Source organism: Sinocyclocheilus anshuiensis, unplaced genomic scaffold (genome assembly GCF_001515605.1).
Source record: "Sinocyclocheilus anshuiensis isolate Anshui unplaced genomic scaffold, SAMN03320099.WGS_v1.1 scaffold2203, whole genome shotgun sequence".
Taxonomy (NCBI): domain Eukaryota; kingdom Metazoa; phylum Chordata; class Actinopteri; order Cypriniformes; family Cyprinidae; genus Sinocyclocheilus; species Sinocyclocheilus anshuiensis.
This window is the reverse complement of record NW_015536580.1, coordinates 24,327-35,141: the sequence shown is the minus strand read 5'-3', so window position 1 is coordinate 35,141 and position 10,815 is coordinate 24,327. Positions and strand designations below refer to the sequence as shown.

Below are 10,815 nucleotides of genomic sequence, written 5' to 3'. Positions count from 1 at the left end.
AAATCAAAATATCAAGACACACACACACACACACACACACACACACACACACACACACACAGTGAAATGTTGTATAACCTCCAGGCTGAGGTTTCCCGCACAGCCCCTGCAGCCGCTGCTCAGCCGTTTATAGAGCTTTTATAGAGCTCGTGCTTCCACCTGTTGGCAAAACTTCCAAGTGCACGCAGATTCAGAAAGAGACTTGGGTTATGACTTTCATTTACAATAAACTGATACAATAATATGTCAGTTCGGGCCACAGGATGAACATGTATCCTATAATTCTTAAGGCTAAATTAACTGAAATTTCGGAGTACAATGTAATATTTCAAAAGAGTAATAGGTATGTATTTATAACTTAATAATATATAATATAATATATATTTTTATAACTGTTTTTTTTTTCTTTAGTGACTTGCAGAATTGTTGTCATTGTTGTTTTAATATAAAATACAAAAGGAACTACACTAGGCGTATCTGTTTGGGTTATTGCGCTCTTATGATGAGTTTTGTTATCAGACGCAAACGCACGTTTTGTGACGGCAGGACAGAGTAATCCGGCCACATTCCTCGGCTTTGGTGTCATTGAAGCCAACAATAGCTGTTTAGTTCCTTGTCGCAGCACGGAAGTCAGTTTGAGTTTCGCATGAGTCTGTTGTGTGAACGCTTTGCTTTGTAATGGCGAATGATTAAAGATTGGTGTAAACGGCGTGAATCCGGCGCAGCTGTCACACACCTGGACCGAAGCCCTGGAGCTGAAGAAGATGAAGCGAAACATGGGCCACCGGAGGCAGGTGAGGTGAACTTCAGCCGCCTCTCCTAACTCACTGAGTACTGCTAAATGTTTCTCAGTGCTTCACTAAAAGCAAGAAAACTTAGAGCCAACAGGATCTGTGACTTTGTGTGTCTGATAAAAGATGAAGTGCCTGCAGGAATTAAGGACCAGGAAGGATGTCTGATCAAAATATGTAAATATACATGCTTAATGTGCCTGCCAATTGACTTTTATATATAGTTTTAACTACAGAGGTATGAGAACTACAACAGCTATTAAAAAGCAGAAACAACTGAAACCCTCATGACTTGATAACTTTAGTCAGCATGAAGATATTTCTGGCATTCGCAGGCATTCTCTTAGAATTATAAGAAAGGTTTCTTGGCCAATGGTTTCACAACCAACTTTAAGATTAGTCAGGAGAATGAAAGTAGAACTTGGTCAGAGCTTTTCAGGACTTTCCAAAATGTGTTAATTTTTATTTCATTTTTCAGTAATGTGCATGGAGCTGCACCTGTGTCATTATTTCACATTAGAGTAAGAACGCAAGGTCAGGAACTGATTGAAATGTAAATGGACGAGTTTGATTCTGATCTAAAGGGCATTTCTGTGCCAAAAATAGCTGGAATCCCTTATCTGTGATCTCTTCATTCTTTCTTTTTACATTCTTTTTCTTGTCTTTTTTTGTTACACTCTTACTGTGTTAGGAACATGATTACATTTCCACCTTTTATCTTCTTGTAAATGAGGTTATTGTTCTGAACTGTATATACTGTGTTGTTGTAGGGGAGCATTGACCTTTTAGAAACCATCGGAGTTGTAAATGAGAATGGCATTGAAATCCCATCTATGCCACCAGTGGTAAGGCCTATAGCACACCACTAGTGAAAATGCATCTTGTTTTCATTGAATACATATTTATATTGTCAGTGGAACAAAGAATTGGAAAATATATGGCGTTTGGTCTGACATAAAATTTGATGAGCCTTGTTTTTCTGCATGATTTGAGAATGTGTCTAATACTATATTTTTTGGTTCATTACAAAGAAAGGAAAATCTGATCTACAAATAGTGTTCTTTTTTGTAATTGTAAATAATTCCTTTTTCATTTGTAGAATTCCAAATTCAAAAAAAAAAAAAAACAGATTTTGTGGTCTCACTTTTTTACCCCACTGTACATGATTCAATTGTTTATAGCTTATACACACAAAGGAAAGTCACTACAATGATGTGAATGGTTACATAGTATGCATTTACGTAACTGGTATGTGTAAGTAAATGCTTTTTATGCTAATATACTAATTTATTAACATCGTTTTTTTTTCTTCTTCTGGACATCAGCATCCTCCTCTGACCTTCGATTATATTCTAGTGGCAAAAATCTCAGAGGATGAGAACAACCACATCTTCAAAAAACAGACAGCTTTCATTGAAATTTTAAAGAAGAAGAAATTAAATGTATATGTAAGTGAGTTTTTCCATTTTTGAGTTTTTGGTTTAGGTATTTTTTTAAATGTACACTGTAAAAAAAATTACGGTAAAAAACCGGCAGCTGTGGTTGCCGTAATTTTACTGTAAAAAGTATGGTAGTAACGTTTTAGGTTTTACGGTTTTAACTTAAATTTACAGTTAAATACCTGCTTTTAAATAATAACATATATAGAAGGTGCACAGTGTCATTCACACAACCCGAATATACAAAACTGATAAGAAAAAACTAAGAAGAAACATAGTTATTTCAACAAAAAAACATCAAATTTGAAATGTAACGCAGGGAATTCTGGGAATGTCAATTTATGGTTATTCACTGTAAATTATACGGTCTTTTTCACTTCCAAAAACGGTATACTACAGTAAAATTAATGTCCAATACGTGTAATGTCCAATACAGTTTTTCACTGTATATAGTAGGGGAATTTACCGTAAACCATTTAACAGGTTTTTACTGTAGCATTTTTACAGTCTTTTACCGTTAGTTTTTTTTACAGTGTAATGAATATGTAATGTCTTAACATAAGAAGAGAATATTCCACTTTTTTTATATGAAAGCGTAAGTAATTGTTGTTTCCCTATAAAAGGGTTGAAAATGTTGCGTAATTGCTGACACAACAATTACGTATAAAACTGCGGTTCTCTTTTACACAGTTCCATTGCTCAAACATTGGTCTTGTATTTGTTTCTGAAGGTGTGAAAGTCATTGATACAGTTTAAAGTTCAGTTAGCAAGACTTGGCAGCACTTACCACAAATATACCACTAGTAATATTACTATTATTAGGACAATTATAGTTCAAAACTATATAATGGCCAGTGTTGGGCGTAACACATTACAAGTAATGCGAGTTACGTAATCAGATTACTTTTTTTCAAGTAACTTGTAAAGTAACGCATTACTTTTTAATTTACAAGAGAATATCTGAGTTACTTTTTCAAATAAGTAACGCAAGTTACTTTTTTTTTTCAAATTTATTGATTGACAGCTCTCCTGTCCCCATGTTGAGAGAAATCAGATGTTACTGTAGTTCTAACATAAATATGAATATGCATTAATTCATCTCACTCACAAAAACAACACAGATTCAGTATTCCTCAAAATGAATAAAAATAATGCAACTCAGAATATGACGCAAACCTGCAATAATTAAATGTTAAACAACACAAATATGCTTTATGTATTTAATCCCATTCTATTAACCAATGTCTTTGCTTCTGACCTTCGATGATCCAGTTCAACCGTACTAATAAGCACAAATTACTCTAGACAAACATGTGTGTCTTTGTTAAACAACACAAATATCCTTTATGTATTTAATCCCATTCTATTAACCAATGTCTTTGCTTCTGACCTTCGATGATCCAGTTCAACCGTACTAATAAGCACAAATTACTCTAGACGAACATTTGTGTGTCTTTTTTTTTATTGCTGAAGTGTGTTTACATTTCTTCTTCTGCATTCTACTGTACAGATGTAAATTTACTTTCCCTTCAGCCTGAGGCTTATTCATTTCACTTTTGGTGTGAAAAGGCTTTTATATTTGCCAAAAATATAACTTTTTTATTTTAAAAACAAACAATTTTAAATGTAAAAAGTAACGCAAAAGTAACGTAATGCATTACTTTCCATAAAAAGTAACTAAGTAACGAAATTAGTTACTTTTTTATGGAGTAACGCAATATTGTAATGCATTACTTTTAAAGGTAACTTTCCCCAACACTGATAATGGCACTGCTTTATTATATTGTTTGGGGATTGGTACTAATAATTAAGCTCCAGAACTATTGTCAAATATGTGTGCTTTACTCTTTGTATTTGGTGATTTTTCTTTTTTTAAGAAATTTGGAGATGAGGATGATAGGGTGTTTTATTGCATCCGAGCACCAGAAAATATTTTCAAGACTTACCGGTATCTCTTGAAAGTGTCTGATGCCTGTAACTGGAGTTGTGAACAGCAGGGTACTATACCTCAGTCAACCAGGTAATACATTTACACCAACACACTCTGAAAAACACTTCCAGGACATCACACAAACAGCTCTCTGACTGTTTGAAGACCTCAGGAGGCAAAAAGATAGAGTTGAAGTTTTTAACAAATGCAATTTGTGATTTGCATAATTTTGTAGTTTACGGTTCAGTGTGTATCAACCAACTGCCAGGTTCCTGGCCAATACATTAAAGCACACATTAATGTCATGTCATGGTTGCAGCAAAGGAGTGGGATGATCAATATGCAGCAGCCACTTTTATTAGCAATCAGCCAAATTGTCAGACATGCAAGAGCACAGGAGAAACGCAACCAACTAAACACAGACGACGACAGACAAAGAACAGCTCAAACTGAGGCTACAGCAAGGAACAAAGAAGCAAGGGCAGGTGAACATAATCACCAATGAGTAACCTAGGGAACAAACTAGTGGTGGGAAAATAGGAACACAAGTTCAAATTAAACACAGCAACAAGGACGCACTAAAACTAAATGAAGCACACATGTGACAATTGAAAATATTGTGTTAATATCACCTATAAAAAGAGATTCTCTATCCAAGTCCAGTTAAAGAGCTAGCAAACAAAAATGCTGCTTCACTTCATTTTGGTGTGCAACTCATCCTGTAGAGGAGATGTGTGCTTATACTTTTCCAAGTGATATATAATTTTAGCTTGGTGGACAATTAAACTGGTAAAAAACAACACTTACACTTAAATTGACGGATGGATCGTATAAGCAAGTCAAGTAAGCAATCATAGCAACAGCACAGCGATGCCCTATTCTCTGTTTATGTGATGCAGTGAAGAAAAGTGCCATATAGTCACGGTTTGCATTGTGTACACAAATAAAGAAGAGGCTTTGCAACAGTAGGGCTTTGATCTGTACTGTGGCTCTGTTTCAGGATTCGTATTGTTGATTTCATTCTGCATCACACATGCATTGAATCAGAAGGTGAGTAACAGTTTGATTGCTAGATTGCACATTCATCGCATATTACTTTACATTACATTACTGTATTATGCTAGCCTTTATATGACTCCTCCAGAAGTGTCGATTCGTAATGCCTTCTCTTGTTTACCTCTCTCTTAGGCGTTTCAGAATATCTGCCAGATCTCATGAAAAAAAATGTTTTTGAGACTCACTTTTGTTTACATGAGGTTTGATTTTATTGTATATCCTCTCGCTCACAGCATTTTCTACACCTGTCATACAGAGTCCACGCTCCAGATTAATTATATGCAAATGTATTTAACTATATCTCAGGGTGATAATTGTACATGTATCAAGATTTTGTACTCAAAACACACAATTACTTTTTTTTGTGTAACTTACCCGACACTGCTTGTCACAATGAATATCTAATCATAAACATATTTGTATCCTTTTGTTTAAAAGAAAATAGCATTAATTTGTGCCCTTTCATTTCTAGAAAAGGGAGCAAAAGGATTTGAAGCATGGCTGGGCTCGATGGTCTGCTTGTTTCAGAGGGCAACCCATAACTAACGTCAGGTTCTCTGATTTTACTCATTCCCTTCTATCTGTTAGAGATTTACTCCCATTCTGGTATAAACTGAAAGCATATTTGAAGTTTTCTTGATGAATTTATTGTGTGTGTTGTCAGAAACTACCTTGGTGAGAAGGTGGCTCTGTATTTCCTGTGGCTGGGCTGGTACACATTTCTCTTGATTCCTGCTTCTGTAATTGGTCTCATAGTGTTCCTGTACGGTGTGGCCTTCTACAACACAAGTCCTCTCATGTGAGTAACCTAATATTAATAAACTTCAGTGTTTGATGTTAAGGACATCTTTGTTGTCTTTTGTTCAATAGACCAAAAAAAAGCATTGGATTGCCATTTGATATCTAATGTAAATTATGGGTCCTGAAGTAAAACCAGCTGGTGTGTGTGTGTACGCAGAAAGGAGGTGTGCCAGTCAAATGTAATTATGTGCCCTCTGTGTGATAAAACATGCAGAGTGTGGGAGCTTTCTGACACCTGCATGTATGCAAAGGTACTGTACTCTTTATTCCATTTACTGTGCACTGACAGAGTTAAATATATACATATACACACATATGCAATATACCATGACACCCACTTATCAGAAGCACTCAATGCCCTTTCACATGATTCACATCAGGGCTTTAACTCATTGCTACATATTAACATGTATTTCTACATAACATATATGAAATAACTCCACATATATAGCATATGTGAAATTACCCCTTAGCAGATCTATACAGGTGGAGCTGGGGAGGTGGAGGGTTTCTGAGCACGCTGCAACTGCTGCAGCAAGCACTAGCCAAGTATTTGAATGTTGAGCAGCCAGCTCGTTGGCTGCTGATGCCACTAAAACCAAAGGGCTACACCTTGTGAATAATGATTGTATATTAGCAAAAGCTCTGAACAAGTAGTAAAATGTAATGTTTGACACATGTATACATGGTTTTTGTGCCAATGTTTTTAGAACAGATTACTTTGCTTTGAAAGCTCTATTAGTGTTACTGGAAGAACGTTTATTCAAAACTATAAGAGAATATTGCAAAAATGTTCCTTGTTAGCTGCATGGGCCCTTTTTAAAATAAAGGTTAATTTATTGTAATATGTGCTGACACTGTGTCTTTTGGGTCACATTTGCAGGTGAGCCTTCTGTTTGATAATGAGGGAACAGTGGCATTCGCCATGTTCATGGCAGTGTGGGGTAAGTTCAACAGCTCTAACCACATTTGAGTTGAAGTGAGTCAGTGTTATGTCAGATGCTAATGTCTTCTGCACAGCTACTGTGTTTCTGGAGTTCTGGAAGCGTCACAGATCATCTTACGTGTCTGCATGGAAGGTCTTTGACTGGTGTGAGGAAGAGGTATGAACGACAGTCTCTATAACAACCGACATTAACTACATTGATGCTTTTTAAGGGGGCAATAGCAGCTATTAAGTTAGAACAGCATTGTCTGCGATGATGGAGCAGGATAATTTTCAGCCTTTAGAACCTTTATCGCGTGGCTTAAGAAGACTTGAAGTGCAGTACAAATTCTTTGCAAATCTTCCTGTTGCATATTATTTAGAAATGGTTAGGTTTAGGATAGGAGTTGGTAAGGTGCTCAAAAATATCTATGAAAGTATAAATATATAAAAAAACGTTTCAAATGCATGCAAAGAATTACATGCATCTTGATCTGTTGCATAATGTAAACACATGAAAGTAATGAAGTTCCCCTTCGAGGGAACTCCCGATGCTGTGTTGATTTGATGATGCAGCGTCTCGTTCCCTTTTCAGGAACTACAAATATTAAACGTTTAGTGTGGTTTTATAACATGTGATTGTGTATGTGCTCGTATCACGCAGGAGGAGTTGATTCTGGAGATTGTAAATAATGCACACTGCGAACCTAAGATGCACAGGCACTCTTATCTGCGCTCCACTGTAGTACTGGTTTTAGTCACTCTCATGGTAAGAAACTGACGGCGTGTGGAGGCAACTTGACTCTTATAAAAAAGATTTAATTCATATACGCATGGTTTAACTGGCTTCTGTGGTGCTGTGTCATCAGTTGCTGATCATCATTGGTTTGACCCATGTCCTGGTTGTGTGTCGAGTGATCGCTACTGTGCTGCTGGCCGAAAACAGTCCTTGGAAGGTCATTACTGAGAATTCGCAAACAGTTGCCGTGATGCTCGGAGCCGTGCTTCACTACATCACCATCACTGTCATGACTCGGGTAAAAGCTCCACAAAGCTCCCACTATCTGTCAGAGAACAGATGGTTGTCTTAATTTTGTTTATATAAAGTCTTGTTTTGATGCATTTCCTATTTAAACAAGTTTGGACAGAACAATGATTTTGGAATGTTGTAACATTTGTCTCTTTTCACCTATGATGACAATAGTTGTAACCATGTACAATTATTTTATGCAGGTCAATTTTACAGTAGCTATGAAGCTGAGTGAAATAGGTCAGTGGAACAGGGTTTGTGGCTTTAATTATCAAACATTTTGACTGTAAACCATATTTGGTTCATCATATACTGCTTTTTTCCTGCTTACAGAGAATAAACACTCCCATGCTGCCATTGAAAGGAGTTTCACAGTCAAGATGTTCATATTCCAGTTCTTTACCATGTTCTCCTCTCTCATATACACAGCGTTCTTTCTGGGAAGGTAGCCTGGAAAATTAAAAGTTATATATTATATTATATTATATTATATTATATTATATTATATTATATTATATTATATTATCAGTCTTTACCAGATACAGTACAAAACCGAAAATATTTTAATTTCTATTAAAGGGGTTTATTGATGATTTTACTATCAGTTCAAGCCCGAAAGGGGAACAGACACAGTAATGATGCAGTACACAAGCCACGGTTAAGACAGCTGACTCCACTTTGATGTGACGCTGTCTCTCTCTCTCTCTCGCTCTCTCTCTCTCTCACACACTGCGTGCGCACACACACACACACACACACATACACACACACACACGATGCGCATTAGGGGGGCGTGGCAGAGTCTTAACTTTGATAAAGAATATCTCTTTGGTTTTGAGACTTTAGTCTTTGCAACTTCAGGGATCTTATCTATGCACAATCAGCTTGTAACACTCCAAAGAGAAAGGAACACTTGAAATCGCATCATATGACCCCTTTAATTTATTACAGTTTTACTGGAATAAAAATGTACTGTAATCAAAGAGCAAAGTAATAGTGAGCACTGAACATTAATTTGTGTTTTAGGATTAATGGTCATCCTGGAGGATATGTGAGGATATCTGGCATATGGAGACTGGAAGAGGTGTGGCTGTTATCATTTTCTCTACAGTGCCAAACCAACAAATGCACTACTATGTTTTGTGTTTCACTTTTTCTTGCTGACTTTGTTATGCTATATTACATTTTTGACCTTTTCAATTCAGTGTCACCCAAGTGGCTGTCTCACAGATTTGTTCATTCAGATGTCTGTTATCATGGTACTTAAACAGACCTTCAACAATATCTTTGAATATTCTGGTCCGTAAGTAGAACTTTTTTTAATTAGCTTTTCATTTCATTATAACACTGAGGCTGGGAAACAATAACTTATTCAAAACTGAAGCCATACTTCGCAAAATACTGAAAACTAGGTTCCAAATGTATATCTTTAACTACACATTGTTATATGAACAGCTAGTTAAACTGATTTAAGCCTCACTTAAAAACAGCAATGGGTTAAAAACAGTGATGGACATAAAACAGTAATGGGTTCATTTTGAGCAAATCGCAAACTGCACCGACTGGTTTACTAAACTTAGAGGGTGTTTTTTTTTGACAAATTCATTGAAAACAACTGTCTTAATAGTGTCACTGGTTACTATACTGGCTATGGGGGAAGTTGTGGCCTAATGGTGAGAGAGTCGAACTCGTAACCCAAAGGTTGCGAGTTCGAGTCTCAGATCCGGCAGGAATTGTAGATGGGGGGAGTGAATGTACACCTTTAATACCATGATTGAGGTGCCCTTGAGCAAGGCACCGAACTGCAGCATAAATGGCTGCCCACTGCTCTCTGTCTGTGTGTGTGTACACACACTTAGGATGGTTTAAATGCAGAGCACTAATTCCTAGTATGGGTAACCATACTTGGCCACATGTCACGTCACTTTCACTTATACAAAGGAATGCACATTTACTAGCAGAACCAAGAGAAATAAAAATTATTTGTTTTAGTTAAAACAAAAAAAGTTGATGCAATTTCAACTTTTCTTTTCTCTTTGGGGTGTTACAAGCTGTTCGTGAATAGATAAGATCTGTACAGTTGCTAAGACTAAAGTCTCAAATCCAAAGAGATATTCTTTATAAAAGTTAAGACTCATCCACGCCTACCTAAAACGCCTCGTTTAAACACGCCCCCACATGTCTACGTCACGATGTGGGAAGATTTGCATAACGCCGCCGAAATGTTCACGCAAAGAAAGAAGGCATAACTTTGATTCTCGCTGTAGTATTGTTGCCGCCGCCATGTTGTGGAGTCGCTGTGTTTCGTTTTGAAAGCGAAACGTCTCAGGTTACTTATGTAACCATGGTACGAGACACTGCGTCCTCTAGGGGTCGCTATGGGGAACGCCTCGTCGTGACCCGTGTCTGAAGCATACATTGAAAAAACACCAACTCGTTGGCCGGCGACAGCCATGATGTCACTACCGGTGAAATCAGTGGTTAAGTTGTATTTACAACACTGTTCCAGAACAGTTCAACCCAAATATTCAGATGTGTGCAGTGCTTTTACGGAGGACTGTTTCCTGATCCTGGTAGAGTAGACTACAATACCATATGCGCAAAAAGGCTGTTTCTATAAAGTGGGGCAATTCCAACTTTGCAAGGACAGTCTGGCGCTTTCATATTTGACGTTTCTTATTTAAAGGATTTGTCACTGACGATTCAAATGCGAGTTTTGGGCAGTGTAGAGTAGCGCTTGTTGTTTGTACTTTGTCTGATCACAAATGCAGACATGTTTTTTTGTTTACGCGGTGTGATACGCAACGCAACGCATAAAAAGACAGTATAAGTCATTATAATCC

At 36.9% G+C, this 10,815-nt stretch overlaps 1 protein-coding gene across 1 annotated transcript in view; it reads left to right on the top strand.

Annotated features, from left to right (window-relative positions):
- Window positions 1–609: 609 nt before the first annotated feature.
- LOC107703062 (anoctamin-9-like) overlaps window positions 610–10,815 on the top strand; it is a 21,943-nt gene continuing 11,737 nt past the window's right edge. The window contains exons 1-17 of the mRNA XM_016505564.1: window positions 610–794; window positions 1,562–1,636; window positions 2,117–2,239; window positions 4,108–4,250; window positions 5,161–5,210; window positions 5,349–5,416; window positions 5,689–5,768; window positions 5,881–6,015; window positions 6,175–6,268; window positions 6,901–6,961; window positions 7,038–7,120; window positions 7,607–7,711; window positions 7,812–7,979; window positions 8,176–8,212; window positions 8,306–8,417; window positions 8,999–9,056; window positions 9,178–9,275. Coding sequence (XP_016361050.1) covers window positions 765–794; window positions 1,562–1,636; window positions 2,117–2,239; window positions 4,108–4,250; window positions 5,161–5,210; window positions 5,349–5,416; window positions 5,689–5,768; window positions 5,881–6,015; window positions 6,175–6,268; window positions 6,901–6,961; window positions 7,038–7,120; window positions 7,607–7,711; window positions 7,812–7,979; window positions 8,176–8,212; window positions 8,306–8,417; window positions 8,999–9,056; window positions 9,178–9,275 — 1,520 coding nt within the window. The 5' untranslated portion in view covers window positions 610–764. The remainder of the gene's footprint in view (window positions 795–1,561; window positions 1,637–2,116; window positions 2,240–4,107; window positions 4,251–5,160; window positions 5,211–5,348; window positions 5,417–5,688; window positions 5,769–5,880; window positions 6,016–6,174; window positions 6,269–6,900; window positions 6,962–7,037; window positions 7,121–7,606; window positions 7,712–7,811; window positions 7,980–8,175; window positions 8,213–8,305; window positions 8,418–8,998; window positions 9,057–9,177; window positions 9,276–10,815) is intronic.